At 38.6% G+C, this 26,715-nt stretch overlaps 3 protein-coding genes across 4 annotated transcripts in view; 2 read left to right on the forward strand and 1 right to left on the reverse strand.

The window, feature by feature from the left end:
• The first annotated feature begins 1,076 nt into the window (after window positions 1-1,076).
• Window positions 1,077-9,504, forward strand: aldoab (aldolase a, fructose-bisphosphate, b). 2 transcript variants are annotated; one of them, XM_016513342.1, is made up of 7 exons: window positions 1,077-1,230; window positions 5,262-5,378; window positions 5,479-5,745; window positions 5,836-5,996; window positions 7,671-7,929; window positions 8,772-8,971; window positions 9,099-9,504. In XM_016513342.1, the coding sequence occupies exons 1-7, from the start codon at window positions 1,092-1,094 to the stop codon at window positions 9,192-9,194; spliced, it is 1,239 nt and encodes a 412-aa protein (XP_016368828.1). In that variant the 5' UTR covers window positions 1,077-1,091; the 3' UTR covers window positions 9,195-9,504. The 2 variants fall into 2 exon arrangements, with proteins under 2 accessions (XP_016368828.1, XP_016368829.1); XM_016513343.1 differs by having other exon boundaries at window positions 1,158-1,230; window positions 5,267-5,378.
• A 2,133-nt stretch (window positions 9,505-11,637) lies between these two features.
• LOC107708893 (testisin) lies at window positions 11,638-18,880 on the reverse strand (the record flags this gene model as incomplete). The annotated part of the gene is made up of 6 exons (XM_016513256.1): window positions 18,826-18,880; window positions 18,316-18,339; window positions 17,824-17,995; window positions 17,230-17,510; window positions 12,451-12,596; window positions 11,638-11,919 (listed from the first exon to the last, which is right to left on the reverse strand). Coding segments are annotated over exons 1-6 (960 nt in total), but the record flags the coding sequence as incomplete, so codon positions are not given.
• A 2,811-nt stretch (window positions 18,881-21,691) lies between these two features.
• Window positions 21,692-26,715, forward strand: part of LOC107708966 (uncharacterized) — a 23,886-nt gene continuing 18,862 nt past the window's right edge. Inside the window, exons 1-3 of the mRNA XM_016513344.1 lie at window positions 21,692-21,799; window positions 22,952-23,248; window positions 23,407-23,706. Coding sequence (XP_016368830.1) covers window positions 21,748-21,799; window positions 22,952-23,248; window positions 23,407-23,706 — 649 coding nt within the window. The 5' untranslated portion in view covers window positions 21,692-21,747. The remainder of the gene's footprint in view (window positions 21,800-22,951; window positions 23,249-23,406; window positions 23,707-26,715) is intronic.

Genomic DNA, 26,715 nt, shown 5'->3' on the forward strand with positions numbered 1-26,715 from the left:
ACTCGTTGCCTTCTCTAGTGCAGCTCAACCAGGTCTCGTCCCATTCGTCGATATTTGTGATATCACAAATCCCGGAAAATATGCGTTGTAGTCCAAACGAGTCGTTCGTTGTAGTTTTTGAAAAGTGATTTCTGTTAAATAAAATATCTCTTTTTAAAGTGGACTTTGAGCTTTGTAACTTTGCAGATCTTTTTATGCTCAAACAGCAACATTACAGACTACAGACCACCCCTTCTGACATGCCTTCACTGTCTGCCATAAATATATTGCCTAATTCCTCTAATAGGACATTTAATACATTCACATATAAAAAAAAAATCCATTATAAACAATAAAACCAGGTCTATTAATAAACAGTGTTGGGAGTAACGCATTACAAAAGTAATAATATTACAGTAGTATATTACTTTTTGCTGTAACGCAGTAATATAACGCATTACTAATAAAATTTGGGTAATATTATTACTCGTTACAATCTCAGTAACGCAAGTTACAACAACATATTTTAACTCAAAATTAAGTGGTGAATTTACCAACACCGCAAAACAGCACCAGAGAAAAAAATCCCGCGGGTAAAATAGTTTGTCTATTTCCTGATGCTGGAATTAAATGGTTGAGATGACTGCAGAGACGGATTCTACATTTCAGTAATATTGTAATGTAACTAATTACTTTCAAAAGACAGTAACTAGTAATATATAATGTATTACATTTTGGAAGTAACTTGCCCAACACTGTTAATAAAAGACCTAAGGCTTCAGCTATAGGCTCAGCCAACCCTGTTCAAAAGCAACCAAAAGGTCAAGGGTCAGAGTGCTACTGTCAGATGACATTTCCAACAACAGTGCGTGCTGTAGATTCTGACACTTGTTTATATTAGCCAACTTCTTTGCATTTCTCCCTCTTTAGACATCTCCATGCAGCTTTTAACATATTTGCACAAGAGCTCACTCAACTGTAAAGCTTTTGACTCCACACACTCTCTTCTATCGGTCGCCCTGGCTCTCTTGTGTGTTTGGGAATGTTGCCACCCTTATCCAGTGTCAGGATAGAGCTAATTTTAGCAGGACAGCTGAATGTGAGGGGTCATAATGCTGGATAAATACAGTGGCCAATCTGCCAGGCAACTGTCTTGGTCTGTGGCAGATCTTTTCTTCTTCCCCCTTCTCTTTCACTCTCCCTCGCTTCAAGGGTCACTTCATTTTGTCTGTGCTCCTTTCAGCAAGAAAGGTAAGAAAATAGTTTTAAAATGCATTTGAATTCTGTTTTAATTGGACATTGATATTAAAAGGCTACAGTATCACAGTGCTAAGATAACAATACAAATAGCACAGTGTGGCTGTATAGCTTTATCAGAGCAAAACACTTCAAAATAAAAAGAGGAGGATGAAGCAAGAGTTATGTTTCCTTCCTGATTACAAAACTCAGAACTGCAACAAAGTGCCAAACCTGATGGACTGTGATAATTGTTATCACGCACTGATGCTGATTTTACTGGTGGTTTTACATATTGCAAAAGGCTGACTATATTTAAAGGCTTCTTATGTGTATTTGGCTGTTAGGAGCAAGATCTGCTTAATGTTTTAAAGCAATTAAACAATATTAATTTTTCAAATAATTTTAGTTAAATATATAACTTTTACAATTTGAATCTCGCAGCATACCAGTATGGTCACTCACTACCCATACTGACACCACTGGATCAAACATGATCGACATGTTGAATGATAAAAATGGCAATATATATATACCCTTGTGCAAGAACAGCACGTCAACACCAGTGCAGCTGTTAGACGCTAGTTTATATATAGTCTGAACTCTTAGGCAGTAGTGTCAAAAAGGGCAAAGGTAGATTCAGCTATGTGGTGGATGAAGGGGGTGACAGGAAAAGAGCTTGTCCTACATTCTTCACATAAAGGTCAACAATGAGAGTAGGCCTCGTCAAGCAAGGCTTTACGCTTACAGAGCTCTTGAGGGGGACAGAAAGTGGGAGTAGTGACAGTCATTTTGAGGAAATAAAAAATAAAGGTGAAGAGCAGGAGTTAAGCATATTGTCACAGTACATTTCCCACTAATACACTAATAAAGAAAAGCAGAAGTTCTCAAAAAAAAAAAAAAGGAGGACCTTATCTTTCAGGGCAAGCAAGTCTGACTATAGCAGACAGTTTTTTTTTTAAATATGGGTGAAAAAAATCCCTCTCTGTATTTAGACTAGAATAAAGTTCATCAAAACATTTCCCCATCACAACATCCCGTTTGAGTCATCAATTATTTAGCAGATATTTTAATCCAAAAAGGAAATTACAGTACTTCCTGCAGCAACTAAGAGTACAATGTAGTATGATTTTCACTCTTCATATCTCCTACACCACATTTCCATGCTTGTTTGTTTTTCTTTGACATACCATGGTATTCTAATCATTACATTTCATGAGTGTAATATTTTCACCATTAAAATAGTTTCTCCTACCCCAGCTTAAAGTCAACTATAAGTAAGCCATAGAGTACTGCAGGAACAACTCTTAATCTATAGCTAATTGAGGCATAATGATATTGGAATATAAGCTTATAGAAGCTTTTTTTTTTTTTTTTTTTTTTATGTATACATTATATATAATATATTAAGATGTCAAGACTATTTACGGATGTTTAATCAAACATGAACTTTCCTAAAACAAGATGATATCTAGGCTATGCTAATTAACTTGGGCTAGTGCTGAGCCAGTGAAAGACACGCTCAGTGCTTTTCATTTATCACAACTGTTCAGTGTTTCCAACTGCAGAAAGTTTATTTTAGGATTCAGACATTTAAATAGACATTCAATTAAGTACTAGGGAAACAAATTATGCGTCCAACACACATTATACTACTAGATCAACTAGCATATTCAATTAAGTTGTTAAAACGACAAAACACATATTTGACAATCAGGCTGTATCATATATTTCATATGTTTGTGCATATTTTGAATAAAAAAGGAAAAACTAAATAAAAGTGATACAGTACATCTTTAATACAGTGCAATTGTGCCTGCATAATGCATCGCTATGGAAATAAGATGATATGTATAGATTATTTTATTATTTAATATTGCGTTTTTTGTAAAATTACCATTGCCATAATATATCACAAAAAAAATAAATAATAATAAAAAGTCAAGCTGTCATTTCATGTACTATTGGGAGCCCCAAGCAGCCGCTTTGTTCACTTATGGCTTGGGCCAGCTCTGCTTGTGCTATTGCAAAATATTTTAACTCTCACTTTCCAATATGTAGATTTTAAATAAAGACTGAAAGAATTTTCGGAAGCTTAGAGGTGTGACACTGAAGTCATGAAACCGTGGTGTCTTTTTTTTATTGCCTAACTTTAGCTCTTTTTTTTATTTTACTTCTGGAGATTGTATATATGCTTCAAAAGTTGTCATTTATTTTTGAAGACCATCATGATGAACAAAACATGAAAGAAGAATCATAAACTTTTGTTGGTCACAGAGCTTATTTTCGGCAATAATCCAAAAGCCAATGGGAAAATACTATTGGCTTTTTGCTTTTTGAAACTTGGACGATGCTAACACATGGGTTTACCTCCAAAAATACATAATCCTTGCAGCACTCTATCGATAGGCTCATTTTCCAGCCCAACTCTGACTAAACCAGTGGAGCGAATTTGGGGCAGAATTATTTGTTTGACCGACCAGTGGCCATCCAATTGGTGAAGTAATCGGGAAACCTGTTTGGAAACAAGCATCTGTTTAAAAGAAATTAGTACTTTAAGTACCACGATAACATCATCTGATACCATCAGTGTACCTGTCACAGTTGGTTTTGGGTTTTGTGTTCATGTCTTTTATTTTAACACTATCATGTTACCTGCTTATTTTTTGTCATGTGATTCCCTTGGCGCAAACGTAGCAAGGCAACTGCTTGGTTCAATGTTAGATCTAGCTTTCTGTAACGAGTTGAACTGAACCCATGTGCAGTTTATTAGTAGGGATGGCTGACGCGAAACTGACATTTCGGCGCAGTTTCGAGATCCCGAAGCGTAGCTGTTTCGAAACACTGCTCCGAAGTGTGATTCAAAACACCCATGTCACGTGACAACGGCTAAATGAAGCTTCGGTGTGGTTCACAAGTGTTTCGACCGACAAGCGGCAAAATAAAAATCTTACAATGTAACAAATGTGACACATTGTGGCTTGATTTCTTTTACATTTACATTTAGTCATTTAGCAGACGCTTTTATCCCAAGCGACTTACAAATGAGGACAATGGAAGCAATCAAAATCAACAAAAGAGCAATGATATACAAGTGAGATATACAACTTTTATTAATGTTCATTTCTTATGACCAAAATAACCGATAATTATTCACAATGAGGAGCTTAAAGGTTGCAAAACCAAGCTTATGTAGGTCTCAGACTGGTCTCTTGCACGTGTTACTCTGCCTTGACAAAGATTTACAAATGATAACCTACATGTTGTTTGTCAAACAATAAAGTGTGTCCACATCATTGTAAGAGTAATTAATTTTTTTTCTTTTTTAATAGTTGTATTTTTTTTAATAATGTGTTGAGTTTTTATCACTCAACAAACAGCAGTACAGGAAACAAAGCGGTAACACTTTATTTCGATAGTCCACTTTAGACATTCTATTAACAGTAAGTAACTTTGCAACTACATGTCAACTAGCAGTTAGTAGAGTATTAGTAGACTGTCAGCTTAATATCTTCTAACACTTTCTTTGTCAACATTCTACTAACCCTAAACCTACCCTAACAGTCTACTCTGAGAGTTAGTAGACATGTAGATGCAAATTAATGAGAATTAGTTGACATGTAGTTGACATGTAGTTACAAAGTTACTTATAGTTAGTAGAATGTCTAAAGTGGACTATCGAAATAAAGTGTAACCAACAAAGCTAGACAAGACAATGAAACACGAGGGCTATTTATACACAAGACTAATGACTAAACAAGCAACACCTGTGAACAATAAAGATGATCAACCAATGAAAAAACAGTACTGAGAAACACATGACTAAGAACAACCAATCAGAGCAAGACACATACACAAGGCGAGCACATGGCGAGATACATGAGGGCAAGGGAATTATATGACAAACAGGAAGCAGGTAACATGACAGTGAGAATACAAAATAAAAGACATGAACACAAAACCCAAAACCAAACTGTGACAGTACCGCATTACTTTTTTGTTGGCTTCCATCTGCTTTGTTCCTGATTTCACTTTTCTCTTTCCAGTAAAGATGCCTCATGCATATCCATTCCTAAGCCCTGATCAGAAGAAAGAGCTGAGCGATATTGCTCAGAGAATTGTTGCTCCCGGAAAGGGAATTCTTGCAGCTGATGAATCCACAGGTACACTTAAACACTCACTTGCTTCCAAAATGATAATTCACCCAAATAGACAATTCCGCCCTTATTCCCTGGCTTTCTTTTTACCATGTGGTCACTCTAGGCAGCGTAGCAAAGCGCTTCCAGAGCATCAATGCTGAGAACACTGAGGAGAACAGAAGGTTGTACCGTCAGTTGCTTTTCACCGCTGACGACTGCATCCTGCCCTGCATCGGTGGAGTCATCCTTTTCCATGAGACTCTCTATCAGAAGACTGATGATGGCAAGCCTTTCCCTCAGCTGATTAAGGAGAGAGGCATGGTGGTAGGAATCAAGGTGGACAAGGGTGTGGTACCTCTGGCCGGCACCAACGGAGAGACAACCACACAGGGTATAGATGACATTTCTTCATATCCTTTTTAACTTTAATTTATGAATGTTATTCTCTCTTTTCACAAATGTTCATGTATGTCCATCTCAGGTCTGGATGGGCTGTACGAGCGCTGTGCTCAGTATAAAAAAGACGGTGCTGACTTTGCTAAATGGCGCTGCGTTTTGAAGATCACCCCCACTACTCCATCCAATCTTGCTATTATTGAGAATGCCAATGTACTCGCCCGCTACGCCAGCATCTGCCAGATGGTGAGACACTTTACAACCTGCTTTGCTTTGGACATCCAGTGGTGACATAACACATAAACACAATTCATAGTTTTGAGTCACAGGACTGGTGCGCAAAACATCCATAAAACTGCAGCTGTGCAGTAAATTGTCCATCTGTTTCAAGTCTTGATTATTCAAATCCCTTCTCAAAAGGGATTGTATCCATATACATCCATATACATCCATATACATCAGCCTCCCCAGTATTTAAATCACTAAAAACAGCGGGACAGTCTAAAATGCTTAATGTGAAAAACACTTAATGTGACTTAATTTTTTAATACAGTGATATTAAAAGATCAAATTCAATATATAATGCATGCATACTACATACACATGATGAAATGGACCCAGAATATGAATACAACATGCTAAATGGCATGTCAAGTTTCTTTTTTTTGTAATGTTTTCAATGGGAAAATGCTTAACGTTCAATTCAGCATGTTGTGTTCAAATTCTGGGCTCATTGTCTGTATATAGTATGCATCATCAATAAGGTGACAAACTGAATTTGATCTTTCAATAATTTAGCATATTAGTACAAACCTGGTAAAAATAATTGGAAAGCCTTGTTTTGCCCTGCAGATGGGTGTAAGAGTGTGACGTCCGGTGAAAACTATAAATACCAAAATTGTTTATGTATGTTTACTTTATGGTCCATTGTTCAAAAATGCTTTAAAACAAATACAAAATTGAACGTTATTAATATTACTATGAACTGCACCGGCCTACAAATATGCAAAATAACTGATTTGATATGAATTATTAAATAATTAACAAACATGATTTAAAAGTGCATTGAGTAGTTCACTAGTTAGCGCTAGCATCGTTGTTCTTCATGTACTCTAAATACCATTAACACAGTGGTGTTTAACGCTACATTGCCATCTATAGACATGAATCAGCCTAGATGTGAAATTTTAGAGAGAAGAAACAAAGACTTTCTTAATAGTTGTCATTGCTTATCTCAGCTTAATGTAACAAGTATCCGTGTAATTTTATGTAAATTACATTGATAATACTGACCCAGACAGCAGACAGTTTCGGCCCAGATCCGGCACACATCTGGCTGTCTGGGTGAGATTTAGAGATGTTTCTGCATTTTTAAGTAACACATCAGAAACTTAATTTGCAAAAATGTTTTTACACTCGCTCAAGGTGGTTTTTGACTTGTGCAAAAAAAGACTTGTGCAAACAACACTATGCCACTAGTGTATCCACAGAGGCGGCAGCCAATGAGTGCGAGGATTCTCTCAGAAGATTAACAAAAAACCACGGGGTGTGTCATTTAAACATGGCGAAATACAATAAATGGGGCATTCATAAACTATTATGAATACATTCTTCATCTCATTTGAGCGTATACTATTCACAAAAACATAATTTGTTTCTTAATGTGTTAAACTTACTATTGAATGCACCTTTAATAATTATAGTTAATATGTGATGTAATTTGTTTGTGATGCATTTGTTGACATAAACAAGAATTATATATTCAACGTTTTTTGCCATTTCTTTTTTTGCATGGCTATATTTGTATTGTGTTGCATTTATAATTTTTTTTTTTTCCCTGCTGTCTGTGACCTGACTTAAAGTATTCACATACGCAAGGTGTCACAATTCACATATATTGGTTGCTGTTGTCTTTCTCAGCATGGCATCGTGCCCATTGTGGAGCCTGAGATCCTGCCTGATGGTGACCATGATCTGAAGAGGTGCCAGTATGTGACGGAGAAGGTCCTGGCAGCTGTGTACAAGGCTCTGTCAGACCACCACGTGTACCTGGAAGGAACCCTTCTAAAACCCAACATGGTGACCGCCGGTCACTCTTGCTCCCACAAGTACGCCCCTCAAGAAATTGCCATGGCAACTGTCACCGCCCTGCGTCGCACTGTTCCCCCTGCCGTTCCCGGTGAGTCAGTTTCACTATTTCTTCATTCTGATAAATCCCCCTTCGAATGGCACTTCGGAATAATCATGGCCACAGTATTGAAGGGTTGTAGGGATGAGACCTTCAGAATGTAACGCAGTGACTATCTTCGTTTCTGTGTTACTCCCACAATGCCAATTTTTTTTGTATAAAAATCTCTGTGCAAACTGAATTTATATTAGACATATAAATCATACGTTTTATGACAATACAGCCTGACATTGATTCTCCTAGACAGCCATACAATATTTGTAGAAACGTCAAAACATGACACGATCCGATTGTGATTTGATTCAGTGATATGTATATTAATATTGATATTATGCACTGTAAACATGCTGCTGCAGTAAGTAATAACAACTTAAAATTTGTTGAGATCATTTAAATATCTAAGTAAACCAATAATATTAATTCAAGCACGAACACTTAATTTTTTTTTTTAACTCATTATAGCAAACATATAAATGAACTATTTGAAAATTGCAAATCCTGACATCCAGAACAAAGGTTTTTTATTGTTTTTGTTTGTTTTTTGTTGAAAATCAGAAAATATCCTCATTAGGGCATACACAACAAAATAAGGTGAAAAGAACATTTATACAGATAAATAAATATTAAAAATTGAAATTTCTAACTAATCTAAAATTCGATGACCGCTTAGTGACAATTTGACATTTTTATAACAAACAAGTCTTCTAGTATATCTCATAAATATGTAAAAAATATATAGATTTTTTACGCATTGCATCGACACATCATATAGTTCAACATTTGATCGATGCAAAGATCACAACTCCAATGTCTACCATCTTCTGCTCTAAAAGGCATTACCTTCCTGTCCGGAGGCCAGAGTGAGGAGGAGGCCTCAATCAATCTGAGCGCCATTAACCAGTGTCCCCTAAGCAAACCCTGGGCCCTCACCTTCTCTTACGGTCGTGCCCTGCAAGCCTCCGCACTGAAAGCCTGGGGGGGCAAGAAGGAGAATGGCAAGGCCTGCCAGGAGGAATTTGTCAAGAGAGCCATAGTACGTAAAGAACCTTACACAATGAAACGTTGATTATTCGGCCGATGCGTCTGTGCAAACATTTTTGACATCCATGATCTCACTGTTCCTGTATTTCACTAATCTCATGTGTCAATTTCCTCTACAGAACAACAGCGCAGCAGCCGCTGGTAAATATGTCTCCAAAGGAGACACCGCAGCAGCGGCGGGAGAGTCTCTGTTTGTGGCCAACCATGCTTATTGAAGAAACACAAGTGACCATACTTCCACTGACTCATCCAGCTGTTCACTCATGTACACAGTGTTACACATCATGTCTGTGATCTAGACTCACTGTTACTCCTGTAGTCATGTTTTCACTGTCATTTGACAATTATGTAAAAAAAAAATAAGTATCATTGTAACTGACCAGTCGGATAAAATTATCCAGTCTGCGCCTGTTTCATGCTGTCATTCTACTGATCTGTTCTATTTTTGCATCCGTTTTCTTTTTCACAAGATGTTTTGCAAAAGAATAAAGAACCAATGAACCAAACCCCTGATTGATTTTAAATTTAATGGTTTTAATAATTATTCGATTACATTATGCACTTGAGCAGTTTCAGATCTCAGAATCACTAATCTAATTATTATAAAACTGCCCAGAAAAGGTCTAATGTATAACAGAAGAAAGCTATCTGTTAGCATCTTAATGGCAGTTTTAATGATTTTTACAAAACCTTTCCTGAGAATGTCACATTTGACTCCAAAAAAATGAAATATTACAATAAAAACCATATAGCATTTTATTTTTTTAAAGATATATTTATGGGCTTTTTATGCCTTTAATGGGAGAGGCCAGTAGAGAGCTGACAGGAAAGGTTGGGTGGAGAGGGAAGTGGGATCGGCAAAGGACCTCAAGGCGTCATATGTGACCCTGGACCACAAAAGCTTTCCATTGATGTATTGTTTGTTAGGATAGGACAATATTTGGCCGAGATACAAGACGCACTAACAACAAGGTTATCAGTGCCGACAAAATGATATATTATTTTTAAAAATATGTACGCATCTATTTAGTATGTGTTCTCCTGCCTTTTAATGCTTGACTTTAACATTTTTCAAAAATACTGTATTATGGTAATGAGGGTATTTCATTTAAAATATTCAAAGTTAAAATATCACAGCACATTTTTGTAATGAGGTCTGGGGGCTAAAATGTGCTTAGGGTCATGGAAATAATCCAGTTGAAAAAAAACTTAATGGTCCTAGTTGTTCCTTCTTTTCTTATTATTATGGAGTGAAATATGACGTCACATATGTCGACGCACTAACAACAAGGTTATCAGTGCCGACAAAATGATATATTATTTTAAAAAATATGTACGCATCTATTTAGTATGTGTTCTCCTGCCTTTTAATGCTTGACTTTAAAATTTTTCAAAAATACTGTATTATGGTAATGAGGGTATTTCATTTAAAATATTCAAAGTTAAAATATCACAGCACATTTTTGTAATGAGGTCTGGGGGCTAAAATGTGCTTAGGGTCATGGAAATAATCCAGTTGAAAAAAAACTTAATGGTCCTAGTTGTTCCTTCTTTTCTTATTATTATGGAGTGAAATATGACCCAAACATTTCTTGACAGGCTTTGTGAGACCTGAGCTTTCACTTCTACATTTTTTGAGGTTTGTATTTACAAGTTGGGAAGTCGTAATTATGAATTCCCATCTCGCTAAATATTTTTAACTCTACTTCTACAAAATGACGAATAAATAATGTGTTTTTTTACATTTTTTTTTTTTTACATTTTTTAGGTGCTGTAAATTTAATCATTACATATTTGATCATAATTATCATAATGGTACAATAGTGTTGTATTTTTGTACATGCAACTTAGCTAGTATCAGAATACACAACCACTCTTCCCCACATAATGATGTAGCTACAGCATCTACCAGTTCTAACAGCGTCTAACTGTTCGCGCTAAACAGACAAAGGACTTTTTGGTGATTCACTCATGAGCTTTAATTTTTCAAATGCATTTTGTCTTTTTTCAAGTCATTTGGAATTTCACTGTGCATTTTCTCTGTCACACATTCCTGTTCCCCTTAACCTGTTAGAGTTGCATTTGTGTGTGAGTCAGTTTAAAGTGACGAAGTGTGAGATGAGTGTATCCCTTACGAAAAAGAAGTTTATTCAAGTGTGCTATTAGTGGTAATGAAGAACACATCTCAGTCCGAGCAGCTGAGTCCTTAGCCATCTTCAAGAATCGGCTAAAAACACATCTCTTCCATCTTTATTTGACCCTCTAACTCTAGCACTCTCTATTCTAATTCTATAATTTAACAAAAAAAACTTGCCCCTTTAGACTTGCATTTAGACTATTCATTTACTAACTGCTTGTTTTCTTTAAAAAAAAACACTAGATTCTCTAATCTTTTTGTATTCTATCTATTTGCTTTCTTTTTATTTATTGTACAATTAACAAAAGCAAAAAGGCCTCTAACACTAGCTTGCTCTTTTCTTTTTCTATTCATTTATTATATAATTTTAAAAAAACTTGCTACGTGTACTGCGTTAAGCTAACTGAGACTTGTTATAGCACTTACATATCATTGCTCTCTTGTTGATTCTGATTGCTTCCATTGTCTTCATTTGAAGTCGCTTTGAATAAAAGCGTCTGCTAAACTACTAAATGTAATGTAATGTAAATGAAGAGAATGCTAAAATTAGAGTAGAGTGAGAAGTGAAGTGTGGCAGAGCTAGAGCATGTAAAGCTGCTGTCTGTGCCGCTGGACAAAAAGGTCACGAAGCCAATGGCTGCTCCTTCCACATTCTCCGTGACCCAAGTGTGGAACTCAGAGACACGTGAATACACCTCTGGGAAACCTTCTTTGGCACAACCCAAACTCGTCCCAAAACTGGTGATCCCAGCCTGGACCCATACAGAACCCTGTTTGCACTGTAACGGACCACCAGAATCTCCCTACAGAGGGAGGCAGAAAGCAGACAGAGGACCAGTGAAAACATCAACAGCAGGGTTTTTTTAAAGGAATAGTTCACACTTTTGGTCTGATCCTGATGCAGTAGCTATCATATGGCTTCAGGAGACTTGTAATATTCAACTAAAGTTAAATGGACTTCTACTTGATTGGTACTTTTTATGGTGCTTTTTGCCATTTTGGAGCTTGACAACCCCAGTACTCATTCACTGCTGTTATATTAAAAAGAAAAATATATTGCCACAGAATAAAATATAAAAATGCTAACTGTGAATTTTTTATCTTAAAATCTGAATTGTAAGATTAAAAACTCAATATTGTGAGAAAAGTCAGAATTGTGAGACTAACACATTTCTGAGTTCATATCTCACAATTTTTTTTTCTTAGAATTCCACGTTTATATCTCTCAATTGCAATCTGACATCTAGCAATTCTGAATCCTTCTCAGAATTTTGAGATAAAACTCGCAACTACCCTTTCATTCTGTGGTGGAAATAAGCTTCCATTGCGCTCACCTGACAGATTCCTTTGTCCACTCTCCCTGCGCAAATCATCAGTGGTGTGATTTTACCACCTGCTGGTTCATACTGGCAGGTACACTGTGAGTTGCCCACAACCGGGATTTCCACCTCCTGAAGAGTCTGCGGGGCCGGCAAAGCTTCTGTCATACACAGAGACAATGAGGGTTTGTGTGTGTCACTGACTCACTAACATGTTTAACCAAAAAAGGAAACATAACACCACTAATGGAAAATCTAACACACTCAGTCTAGCAAATCTCTTAGACACTAATGTGACCACAACAGGCTGTGAGTTTTTCTTCTTCTTTTTAGCATTGTTCGTGTGAAATGGGAACACTATGTATCAGGGGTGGCGAACGTCAGTCCTGGAGAGCCGCAGCCCTGCAGAGTTTTGCTTCAACCCTAATTAAACACACCTGAACAAGCTAATCAAGTTCTGAAGGGTTACTAGAAAGCTACAGGCAGGTGAGTTTTAATTAGGGTTGGAGCTGAACTCTGCAGGGCTGCGGCTCTCCAGGACCGGAGTTCGCCACCGCTGCTATGTATGATAAGACAATACAAGTAAAGTATAACTATAAATAAGAAAATAACCATCCTATTTTGCAACACAGGAAGTAAGCTAGTTTCTGTGAATGTGCAAGATTTCCGGTTTATTAGTCACGAGGTAAATAACTAGAAGAATAATAGTACAAACCAGTGTATTTATTATCACATCAATACATTAAAATAATATGATAAGAAATACCATTTTGCAATATCAAACAACAGAAAGCTGTTTTACAGCTAAAATAACAAGGATGAAACTGGAAACCTTGCATATTCAAGTTACAAATAGCTGCACTCGCTGTTACATTAAAAATAAGGAGGCTAGTGTTACGTTCAACAAAAAAGACATACAAGCAGCGCTTCGGCAGAATTCTACTTTACTTAATTAACTTCGGAGCCACGGAATATGGTACAACTGTGAATCATACGTATCAGCATAACTTCACGACAGTATTACTACAACAGATAATAACAATGAAGAACTGGTTAACGACCACAACAGTGTCACGAACCGCTACTGTGAGGAGCACGGAGCGAGGATCGAGGAGACATGGAGTAAACTTCAAACGAACAGACTTTAATAAACATCCAAGGAACCAGGAACACACACATAGCGGGAAAAGACGAACATTCAATACCAGACCAAGAACTAAGAACAGGACGCACTATAAATACACTTGACTTGACGATGGGATGACGAGACACACCTGAAACGAATGAAACAATTAACATGGGAAAACTAGGTCAGGGCAGGCACATGGAGAGGGAAAAACACACAGATATAGTCCAGGGGCGTGACATATCGCCCCCCCTCCCGGAAGGCGCGTCCTCGCGCCGTAGAACAACAGAGGGGTGGCACGGGTGGGAACTTGGGAGGAGGCTCGGGAGGAGGACAGACACCTGGGAGGGGGCCGGCAGACAGAGTCCAAGGAGGGGACGATGGAGGGAGGAGCCAGGGAGGCGACAGGAAGGAGCAGGAGGGGCCAAGCAGGACCCAGGCCATAGCCATGATGGCGGCCCATGGTGGAGCCAACGGAGGGAGGAGCCATGGAGGAGGAATGGCTGCCAACTCCAGGGGGCCGACCAACGGTGGCAGAGCAAGTGATGGAGGTGCCCGAGGCGGAGACGGAGAGCCGATGAGCCAGGGCGATGGGAAGGATCCGGAGGGCCAAGGCGGAGCAGATGGTGCCGGCGACTGATGCAGAGGCGTGGATCCGAAAAGCCGTGGTGGAGCCGAAGCGACAGAGGACTGAGGAGGAGCCGAAGGAATGAAGGAGCCTGACGGAGCCGGAGGGACGAAGGGACGAGGCGCAGCCAGAGGTGTGGAATCCCGAGGCGCAGGATGGTCGACGCCAGACCAAGGCGGAGCCGAAGGGACGAGGGAGCCCGGTGGAGCTAGTGGACTGCCAGGCCACGGCGGAGAGGAGGGAACTAGGAGTCATGGTGGAGCCGACGGGTCCACGGGCCAAGGCGGAGTCCGGGGCTTAGAGGCTGGAGGCGGAGTCAAGGGATACTCCAGCCACCGCGACGCTGGAGGATGGCAGTCCCGCGGAGCTCGCACCGTGCTGATGGTGGGCTGTTCTCGGGGCTAAACTCGGGAACTGGAGCCCTCTCTAGGCTAGACTCGGGGACTGGGTCTCTCTCTCTGCTGGACTGGGAAATGGGAGCCCACTCAGGGCTGGACGGGACCAGCAGGGATGAAGGAGAGAAGAGAGGGGGCAAGTCGGCTTCCAGCTCTGTTTCCCAGTCTATAAGGTTCCCCTCGAAGTCTAGCAGTCCCAGCTGTATAATCAGCTCACTCTCAGCCACGGTGCAGGGGGTGGAGCTCCACTCCGCGCTCTCTCTGTCCACGGCATTCTCCCTCGTGGCGGGCTCTGTTGCCAGCTCTCGCACCTTGACTGACGTCACTTGCAGCTCCGGCTCCTCGGCGAGCCGTTGCTCTGTCGCTCCATGCGGCAACGGCTCGTTGGCCGCGGTGAGCTCGGGCTCTCCGCCAGCGGTGGGCTTGGGCATGCGCTCCGTAATGCTGGTAAGCTGGGCACTGGGTCCGGGGTGGCACTGGCGAGATCCCCCTCAGGACAGACTGTGAACGGGGATCCGTGTCTCGTCAGTGTCCACTCCACAAATGCGGCAAAATTCGCTCGAGGGCCTTCCTCGGATGACGGCACTCTGTATGCCGAGTTTAGACTGGCGTCATAGAACGCGCAGAGCACGTCGTCCAGCTAGCTGGAGAGGTTGGCGACGAACAGGAACAGTCTGGTGGAGCCCTCGAGCGATCTTTCCCCCTGCTCCAGCAGGAGGAGGAGGTATTCAGGGCGGGCGAGGGGAAACAAAAAAGGAGGGAACACACGGATGTAACTGTTTTTAGTCTGGTATTCTGTCATGAACCGCTACTGTGAGGAGCACGGAGTGAGGAACGAGGAGACGTGGAGTAAACTTCAAACGAACAGACTTTAATAAACATCCAAGGAACCAGGAACACACATGTAGCGGGGAAAGTCGAATATTCAATACCAGACCAAGCAACTAAGAACAGTACGCACTATAAATACACTTGACTTGACGAGGGGATGACGAGACACACCTGGACCTAATGAAACAATTAACATGGGAAAACTAGTTCAGGGCAGGCAAATGGAGAGGGAAAAACACACAGATATAGTCCAAGGGCATGACAAACAGCTAGTAGGAATATTAAATAATAAGTAGAATATAAAATAATAAACGAGAATCCTCCCTGCTGAAAACAACAGCTAAAACCAGCCTAAGCTGGTTGGCTGGTTTTAGCTGGTCGTCCAGCCTTGTCCCAGTTGGTCAGAAGGTTGGTTTTAGAGGGGTTTTAGCCACTGATCTACAATGACTTCTATATTATAGATCAGTGGTTTTGGCCAATTCTTTAGCTGGTCAGGCTGGGAGACCAGCCAACCAGCTTAGGCTGATTTTATCAGGTTTTTTGTTGTTGTTTGTTTGTTTTAGTTTTTTTTCAGCAGGGCTCATGCAACTACTCACAAAAAAGGCCAATACCACCAAAACACAACTGTGTGTGTCTCATACTCTCATTTCACCACTAAACCAAAAATAAAAAATGCTCTGACAATAATTAATAATTTGGCAGGGGGTTGAAAATGGGCACAACACAACACACAACACTGATGTCGTTAGTGACGTTGGCTCTGATGAGACGGTCTGACGTAACCATGGCTACACCAGTATGCTTCAAACTATCAGATCTTTCTGCGCATTTCTACTAGGCTATTCCGAATTCCGATCTATCCCACTCATTCCTACTACGTAAGTAACTTAAAATGCTATAAATGTTTTTCTTAAAAATATTATTTTTTTTAAATTTTTTTTTTTTTGGAGGTTGAAATGTGACCTGGTTAGTCATGAGATTCACTGGTGTTCTCAATAGGCCTGGGAGATAAAACGGTATCAGTATTTATCGAAGGTACACCATCATCGATAACGATAGAAAAATGTTCGATATAGTGCATGATAGCTTCACGCTTTTTTCATTTATAGGCACGTGTTATGAGTAACAGCCAACAGAACACACAAACACATGCTGAAATGAGTGCCGTGCCTGCCTGCGATGAGGAGACTGTGAATTAAAAAAAAAAGAATGTAGTCGAATTGAAAATAAAAATTTGCATTTGAATGCAAAAACGTTGTATCTAAATTTTAGGTGTGAGTAAGGGAGCCTTATCAGCAGTGCACGAGATGCGGTGAGGATGTAGCCTAATAAGTGTCGTTGCATTTTAATGTTTTTGTTAGTCTATCCAGTTGAACCCACAAGATGCGCCGCTGCTGCATTTTTCATTCAAAATATTAGAGAAATATAGAAGCTCAATGCGGAGAAGATATTGGTTAAGTTAAAACTGAAACCAAGCCATTCACACAGAACACATATTCTGTGCTTTTTTGAGACGCACAACTATGACTGTTGCACTCGCGTCTCGCACAAGAGATGAATAGAAAGCCATGTAAAGTTAAAAGAGGTTAAACTTTTAGAAAACATGTCTGGAAAATTTGTCTGAAGAATCTCAAGCTGTAAAAGCTACAATTTACAGTGTAAAAGCATGGATATTAAAATATGAAATCTAGGGTAATCAGTTAATGGAGAGTTGTTTTATAGAGATTAGAACTGTAGAAATGTTATCTTGTGCATTAAAATACACATCAAATACATGTCTTCAAGTTGTGAAATACTAGTTTTGGTACACTCACGGTTTTTGCCAATGTTTCCCCAGCCTGTAGCCCAGCAGGATGTGGCGTTGTGAAAGACACTCCCTTTGGATGCCAGGCAGACCGGACGAATGTATTGAGTGAAGGTCACAGGTTGACTCAGTTTCATCAGGGAGATGTCATTATTGTAAAGTGTGTTGTTATACTTTGGATGGACGATGATGGACTGAATACCAACTCTTACTTCATTTGCGTTTGGGTTGCTGGCAAGGTTGTTTTGGGTGTGTCTTCCTAAGTACAGTGTCCAGGTGCTGAGGTTAGTACTGTTGCAAATAGAAAGTTAGAAATAAATATTTGAAAAAAGGGTCAGTAAATTTGCTACCACACTTATGGACTCAGTTTAAAGGTTATAGGAATAGTTCACAAAGTAAAGCGAGCCGAGTTGAGCGAGTCATACCATGCAGTGGAAAAGTGCCATAATGCTACATTTCTACAAATCTGTTTTGATGAATAAACAAACTCATCTACATCTCGGATGACCTGAGGGTGACTACATTTTCAGCAAATTTTCATTTTTGGGTGAGCTATTCCTTTAAGTTACTAAAGATTCAAAAATCATAAAGCAGCCCTTCTTACGAGATGATGCAGTGAGCGGCCGTCATCACCCATTGACTGTGGATCAGGGTTCCTCCACAGATGTGTGTGCTTTTGTAATGGACACTGACCTGCCAGGGCCAGTTACCTGCTGGGGCATCAGTGCCGCCCACTACACGTGTGTTTAGAGGAGCTACTCCACAATCTGTAGTCACTAAATTATAGATTACAAATAAAAACAGTCAAATCAGCATATTAGAATGATTTCTGGAGGATCATGTGACACTGAAGACTGGAGTAATGATGCTGAAAATTCCACTTTAATCACAGGAATCAATTACATTTTAAAGTACATTCACATAGAAAACATTTTTTTATATTGTAATACTATTTCACACAAGTTTACAGTTTTTACTTGTTTTTTGATCAAATAAATGCAGCCTTGGTGAGTGTAAGAGACATCTTTGAAAAACATGAAAAAAATCATAATTATTACAAACTTTTGCCTGGTAGTGTATTTTGTGCCGCTCTTACCGTTTACTCTCTGTGCATTTGAGCCTGCAGAGTAAAAACAAACAATTTCAAAATTTTAAATCATTTGCTTAATCGGGATTTCACCTGAAAGGAAGAAATACATGAAATGCTAATAATAACTTATGCAATTTTGCTTCTCATGTAAATGCATCTTGTTTTAAGGATGTTGTCATATTCTTATTGGAAAATGACAAAAATAGTCGTTAAGAAAATTATTTTCTGTGGTGACTCTCACAGAATGCATTTGAAACTCAGTGCTTTTTTCACGTCAAAAAATTAAACTTTTTTTTATATATAAAATATAGTTCACATTCGCTTTTGACTCTGCAAACACACATAATCATATACTCATAATCAAACATTTTCTGTGGTGACTCTCACAGAATGCATTAGAAACTCAGTGCTTTTTTCACATTTCAAAAAATGAAACCTTTTTTTATATAAAATATAGTTCACATTCGCATTTGACTCTGCAAACACACATAATCATATACTCATAATCAAACTTACACTCCATACTGAACATCATGGCCGTAAAGCTGAACAGGATCACTGACAACCCCATGACTGAAGTGCAAGATAGTGAAGAAGAGCTGTCTTACCTCTTTCGCTCTCTTTACATTGCCTCTTTGGTGTGGTCAGACACAAGCAGGCCAGTTGTTAATGTAATAAAACAGGTTTGACTTGTCTCTTTCTTTCTTATAAATGAAAGCATGCATAATGACTGTGATGTCACCTAAAACGCGACCTATATCCTGTAAGTACACACAATTAATATTTGTCATGTTTTTAATATTCTTTATCCTTGAAACGTGTTTTATTAGAATGTGCTGGGCTTAACCCCACATAACTTGACAAAATTACATTTTGATTGGAAATTAGCTGTTTTATGGTATTCTATTCAGTATATTCAGTTTTTCTTTAAATGAGGTCATGCTCTTTATTGACATTGTTGCCACCATAGTAACCATTACTTTATTTATTTATAAATATAGTACAATTACTTTTTCTTTCTTTCTTTCTTTCTTTACATAATAATACAAAAACAAACTTTATTTGAGGGAAAATTGTTGGTTGTGATGGAAATGAAGCCACAACTGAGATAATTTGTGCAGATATTTATAAAATTAAATTAAAAAGAAAAAGAAAAAGAAAAAGAAATTTTTTAACAAATATTGAAATGGTTTATATTTCCTTCACTCTTAGTTTCGATTATAAGAGGTTTTAAAATGTAAGAATAATTTTATGATGGATTTTAAAATGTTGAAGCTGAAGTCTGTTAAAAATCAACCCCTGCCAACCCATTTTTATGAGTCTGGTGCATTCACTCTTTTGTTAGCAATATTTGATAGGTTTATGCATACAATGTCAATGCAATGTGTATGTGATGCCACATAGCAATGTTTGGACATATACAGTAACTATAAATCTTTGCTTTGAATTTGATGCTCTTTTGTTACATCTAAAAGAATCATATAGTAGCTATAGCTGTATTGTTTTCTTCTTTGGCTTGGATACATTGCTTCTTTGCGTATTATTGTCATTTGTAAATAGCTTTGCATAAAAGCGTCTGCTGTAGAAGAAAGGATGTAAAAACAAACTGTAAATGACTGGATTTTCCAGATAGTGATTCAACAGGTCAGACTCTTAAGCACTTGATCTGTAGGTGGAATGATGCCATGAAATGACATTAGAGTCATGCCTATTACTTCAGAGTTATGAAACCACTCATGTGTCGCTCAGTCATTAAATGGCCATACAGACAATCAAGAGCACAAGGTTTGGCTGGTTAGCTGTTATTCCCTACTGGTAGATGCTGTAACTACAACATTTGGGTAAAATCTTTCTCCATTGACGGACATTCAAAAGCAAACAGCACATATACATGACTCTGTCTTTAAAATGTAAAGGCAGCTATATTTATATAAATGTCAGGATACAAGGCCAAGACTAATTATGAATTCTCAAACTTGAATATTTCGAACTTTAAACTTCACAAGCCCTGTAATAACATCTTGCTTTGATTTGCAGCACAAACGTGTACTATGTTAAAGCCTTTAATATATATTCAGACTACTTGAGAAAATTCAGTTTGTCATGCAATAATGTTTTCATTCTTCATTATATAGAGGAGAACTAGCATACAACAGTGTTAAAATGAATGTTGAAATGTGTAACAGTGGACCCTTTATTCCTGTCTGAAGGGCCCTGTGTTTCTTATTTTCTCTCTCTCTTTCATTCCCTCTGTCACTGTAAATCTTCTTTTTACTCTTTTTGTTGCATTCTAATATATCTTCCACAACCTATCCTTCCTTTACCTTTCTAATCCCAGTTTAACCCTTATTTCTTTGAAGATTCTTACTGTGAAATTGTCAAACCTCTCTCAACTGAACTTGAGAAACAGTATAGTCAGAGTCAGAATCAAACAAAGGGTTATTTGCTTGATTGGTAACATTTAAAATACATAAAAAATAAAATAAAATAACACAAAATAAATAAATAAAAATAATAAAATATAAATATAAAAAATACAATTAAAATACATTTTGAAGAAATTCACCTCATTTCATTGGAACAAAAAATAATCTGAAAAATATGAATGAGAAAAGTATTAGTTGAACAAGCAGCAAACAAGCTTTGTGTTATGCAGTGATAACCATATTTATCTGATCTGTGGTGTTGCGCTTGGAGATATGACAGTGTTTGATATATCACCGATTCGACTGAACACAAATGTCAGTATCTTTATAGATACACCTGGCTGAAGAGTGTGAATTCCAGTCATGGACAATGATACTCTGATCCACTAATAAAGCTGGTTATTGTGTGGTCAGAGTTACAAATATTGTATAGCACAAGCTTCTAAAACTCTTTATTAAGTTAATGTTTCACCACAGGTGGAGACAGATTAGCTGAAGTAGAATGGTGAAAAAAGTGTCTCTTCCGTTTCCTCCAAATGGAAGTACAGTTAATTTACAGTTATTTTTTAGTGAGGCCCAAGATTGCTGGTGAACCCCAATTTGAGTTGGGTCACTATACAGCATGAATGTAAAGTAGTCCAGAACATTGGATGGAGGCCAGATTGAATTTTAAGTGACCACTGTCCTAAAAGTGTCTTTGAAGATCTCTCTCTCTTCCTCTCTTAGTAGCCCGTGTTTACCCTCTTCACACCATTTAACTTTCTCTCTCTCTCTCTCTCTCTCTCTCTCCTAGTGATCAAACTGAATGACTGCATTGAAAAGTAGATATAAAGTTTGTACACCCCCTTTTCACAAGCACTCAGCATCTTTTCCTTTGCCCGCTTGATCCCCGCCTACTGTCCCCTGCCCCTATATAAGTGTGTTTTTCAGTATGCATGACAAAGAGCAAGAAGCAATGAAAGAAGGATATAGAGTAATGATAAGGAGTATGTTCACACTTCAGTAAATCGCAATGAAGTTTAAAGTCCTGTTCTATTTATGGTTGTTGGGCCTAATAAAGCCTGGTGAGTACTAGCCCATGACTCTCATTACAGCAATAACATATGTTTTCTCTCTAAATGTATCGTTGTAAGTTAAAGTTCTTTTAATCTTTGTTAAGATGTTCAGTATTGGAATATTACATTTGAATTGAAAGCTGTGTTTTTTTCATGTGAATATCAGTAATAGATCAAAACGAAACACAGAGGATTCAATGCAGATGCTGGCAAACCATGTGCTGTAAATTTTCCATACCTTACAAAGATAATAAAATATACAGAGAGTAAATAAATGGCACTTTAAGACAATCTAACAGTGTGAGATGCATGTTTTTCTCGGTAAAAGTGACGTCCGTTATACAAAATATCAAACGATGTACATGAGCTGTTGTTTACTTGCTCCTGAATATTGAGAAAACAAAGCTTTAAGTCAACTTCGTGAATAAATGTTGGTAGAATATGTGCCATATATTTTATAATTTTTTATAATTGCTTTAAAACTGTTAAACTGAATTTAGACATTTAAAGAGAACTAGACATGTTACCGTCTTATTTTGCAGTCAGTATTTTAATGCTTTGTACTTCCATATATTATTGAAGATAATCAAACCATGAATATGGAGGAACAATGAACAATAACTACTGCATGTGTTTCATATTTTAATCCAGAAATCTCCACGTTCATCCATCGCACTGATGGATTGTTTGTTTCTCAAGTATACATTATTCCGATGCCCTCCTTTATTCTATATGAACAATATTAGTTATTGAATAAACTATTATCAGTGACTTATTATTGTTATTATTATTAACTAGTAAAATTTACTTTTTTTTCCAAAATATTTTTTTTCCATAATTATTTTTCTTTTTACTGTAAATATTTATTTGTAGTGTACTCTTGTCAATAGAGATTTAAATTTTTAATCAGAAATGCAAATATAATGGAGAACACTTGGAACTTCGATGACGAAAGTCTAAATAGACCTAAATGTAAATGTTAAATCTGTAAGATTCTGTTCTAGTGGTTTATTTAACCATAATTTTTAAGCCACCATGTTAACACCATCATTTTTTAAAGCAGACCTAAACCAAGCACAGGCTTAGAGCATCTGTGCTTGTTTTTGCTTTAAGAGTGAACAATGAAATGCTTGTCCTTTCCTATTTTTCTGTCATGCTCAGGCTCCTCTGCAGATGTCTCTGTGTCTCCGGGCTCCTCAGCTGTCCTCAACTGCTCCTTTACATTGCCGCCTCTAGTTGATGATTCACTCTTAAACATCACCTGGTCCTTCAACGGTTTAGTCCTTGCCTCAAGGAACCACACTCAACCGGGCTTCTTCTTGAACACCACTGCCTCCTTCATTGGCTCCTTCCCACTGACTGTTTACAATGCCACTCCAGACCAGCAGGGGGTGTATGAGTGCAGGGTGAGCTACAATGAAACCAATTACTCCACAGATGTGACTCTGACAATATTAGGTGAGTCTCAAGTGCGTCACGTAGATCATTGGTATGAAATAATGGACGCTGTTGAAAAACAGAGGACCAATGTCCAACTTATTCACATATATAAATATAATACATATCCCACAGGCAAACAAACTTAACATTAGAGTTGCTTTCTAAATCTCTTACAGTTCCTCCACTGGTCTCCATCATCTTACCTGAAGTAGTTTTGAAAAGAAAAACTATGGTTGAATGTTGGGCAAAGAGCTTTAGTCCTCCACAAATCATGTTTACCTGGACAAGAGCTGGAAACAAAATCCAAGTACCCCAAAAGCTCCAAGTGAACCATACAGAGGACGGGCTGTACGATGCAGTCAGCTGGCTGACGTTCTTCCCTCAAATCTCTGACCAGAACACAAGCTTTGGCTGTGAGGTGCAACATACAGCCTTGGTGAAACCCATCCTAGAAGAGTTCACGCCACACATCATAGGTATTCAGAATTTACACATCTGACTGGTAGATGTTATTCTTTTGAAACTGGATGCAACTTCTGTTGTAACATGTATACAGACTTTTGTAGCTTATTTCACATTAGTTGCACGCATTATCTAAGTGTCTTTATCAGTTGTACAGTACAGTACGTTACGCAATTATTTTCATTTCCATTGTCAAAAGTTGTGATTGTTTCCAAAATAGCGAACCGTACCGTACCACTTTTTTGGGACCCTTCCGTTGGGGTACCTAGCACAGTAGTCTGGTACCTAAAGAGTGGAGCTAGACTCACTGCAGAACATTGATTGGTTGACAGATAATTGTCACTGTAGTGCACAAAAAATACAACAGTCTATTTTAGAATTTTATATTTTCACACACACACACAGACAATAGTTGCGTTTCCATCCACCTATTTTTATGCGCATTTTGGAATATCACATAAAAAAACGCTGGATGGAAACGCCAAGATGCGCATCAATTCTAAAAATGAATTAACTATAAAAAACGTATGCGCACATCTGAGTAGGATAAACTTTTTATCCGATAAGAAAAAATGCGCATAAACTGCGATGGAAACACATTTACCGAATAAATTCCTCCATGCGCATCGAGAAAGTCATGTGACTTTGCGCTATGAGACGGGATAACTTGACAAGCAGCGGACCGATCTCGTTCACAGCATCTATATGTTGTTTTGGTCGTTCTGAAATCTGTCTTCAAAGTATTTCTGTATAATTACTGTCTTACATGACTGCGTTCCCAAACAGGAGCAAAGTCTGTCGTCAAAGTATTTCTGTATAATTGTCTTACACGACTGTGTTCCCAAACAGCAGCATCGACAGTTGTTTTTCGTTTATTGTGTTTCGTCTGCTCGCTCTGAGGTGCAAGTAATTTATATCATATATGGAAATTATTATATTCAGTGGCTTCTCCTATATTCTTAGTGATATTTAGTGCCCACAGTTTACCAGGAAGTGACGATTTTGTTCTCTTTGACTCGTTGGATGGAAACGGTGCTTAATTCGCATATGTTTTATGCGATATTCCAGTTTTGCTCAAAAGTTTAATTCGAATCTTTGGATGGAAACATAGCTAATGTCGCGCTTTCTTCATGCAAGAATGACGTAGATCGCTACTTTCCAGCATACACCACACCTATTAAGGGTACTGTTGGCAGTGGAAACACAAGCTGGATCAGGGTGTACCGTCCCGAATCGTACTGTACTGTACCGTACCACTCGGTGGAAGCGATACTTAAGATGGTAGAAATGTCCCAAGCATTTTCCAGAACTGTGCAACTTGTGCACATGCAGTAGAATTTGCCTCACTTAAGGCTTCAGTTGCATCTACCTGATACCTCCTTGATGTTGTCAGTTTTGCTAAACTGGGGCAAAACTACCAGGATATGTTATGGATAGTTTATGGCAGGGATGTGCAGTCCATAAGACTATGAATGCTCTGCATACCCAAGCCATTTAAGAGAATGAGTTCAGGGAACTGGCTAAATATTAACATTACTATAAATTCCCTTGTCATTTGAGGTGTAACGTAAGGCTTACACAATAAAATGTTGGGAATGCGTGTGTTACTGTCCATAAATTATTTATTTGCCAACCAACAATTTTCTGTGCCAATTATGGAGGGATTCGGGTAAGCAGATCCACGACAGCTTTGGTGCCTGTGCTCTATATGAATCGTCATTAATGTGCATTCTTGTAGGTTTGCTAGCATGTAGGTGATTTCACAAGTAACGAAAGCTGGCCACAAATTACTCGCCCAAGCAGAAAAATGTGCTGTTGCTTCCAAATCTTGTTTACAATTTGTATATGAAGCAAAACTAACCATTTGTTTTTCCCATGTTTGAGAAATCCTGCATTTGTGATGTGTCTATGTGTGTCTAAGGATTTGGGAAGGCATTGCCACCGAATGTCTATTCCTGGCAACAGTCCTAATTTTAAGTCGACACCTGCCATGGTGTGTCTTATTTGACGTCTCTGATAAATTAGATCACATACCCAGTTAAAGAAGTCACTGCTCGCCACTCGTTCTTTTCTAAACCAATCTACACTTTATCCAGCCCTGGAGTGCAAGTCTCCTGCTGAGTTTAGCACTAACCCTAACCAAACACACCCAAACAAGTTAATCAAGATGTTTAGAATTACTTGTTAATTACATATAGTTGGGTTTAATTGAGATTTGTACTAAAGCCTGCAGGCCATTGGCGCTCCAGGGCTGCAGCTGAAGAGCTCTGCCCTTGTCATTTGGGACAGTATGCAATGCTGTCTCAAGATGGTTCATTTCTCTGTCCTGGCCCTTGTGGTCATGAAGCGGTTGGTTCATTCTCTGATGTCCAGGAATACTTTGGGAATACATGTGCAAAGACTGTAGTCAGACTAAGCCAGAAGTGCCCACTCTTTCTCCTAATCTGCAACATCCTGCAGAGTTTGACTCCAACCTGTCCCAACTTGCCTGCTTAGAAGCTTCTAGTAAGTTTTAGTAGTAGCCAGTGTTTCCCAACCCTGTTCCTGGAGGCACCGAAAAACACACTTTTTGGATATGGGATTTTGGATACACATTTGGGAGCTGTTCATTTCAGGTCTTGGAGTCTTTACCGATGAGCAGATGAGTTGATTCAGGTGTGTTTGATTAGGAAGAGTTCGAAAATGTGTAGTACCGGGGTGCCTCCAGGAACAGGGTTTGGCAACGTTGGGCTAGGCCAGTACTTCCCAAACCTGTCCTGAAGGCCCCCAACAGTGCTCATATTGAATGTTTCCTTCATCTTCTTTCCTTCATCAACACACCTGATTCAGCTCAGAAGCTCATTAGTAGATACTGCGAGACATGTGCTGCATCTCAATGTGCCTACTTATACTACGCCCTTAAAGTATGTACTCTTTCGGTGAAGAAAAAGTACACACTTTTGAGTGTGTAGTAGAAGAGTAGGCAAGCTTTGGGACATACTTTCACGTCACACAACTGCGTCTTTAACGGACGCTCTGTCGCA

This window comes from Sinocyclocheilus rhinocerous, unplaced genomic scaffold (assembly GCF_001515625.1).
Source record: "Sinocyclocheilus rhinocerous isolate Xijiao unplaced genomic scaffold, SAMN03320098_v1.1 scaffold24, whole genome shotgun sequence".
Taxonomy (NCBI): domain Eukaryota; kingdom Metazoa; phylum Chordata; class Actinopteri; order Cypriniformes; family Cyprinidae; genus Sinocyclocheilus; species Sinocyclocheilus rhinocerous.

What these genes read in the sequence shown, in the direction of transcription:
- aldoab (XM_016513342.1), top strand. Translation starts at nt 1,092, where the DNA reads ATGCTGGATAAATACAGTGGCCAATCTGCCAGGCAACTGTCTTGGTCT. An exon ending in TGCAGCTGATGAATCCACAG is followed by an intron (nt 5,379 to 5,478) that starts GTACACTTAAAC and finishes TGGTCACTCTAG; the next exon opens with GCAGCGTAGCAAAGCGCTTC. An exon ending in CGGAGAGACAACCACACAGG is followed by an intron (nt 5,746 to 5,835) that starts GTATAGATGACA and finishes TGTCCATCTCAG; the next exon opens with GTCTGGATGGGCTGTACGAG.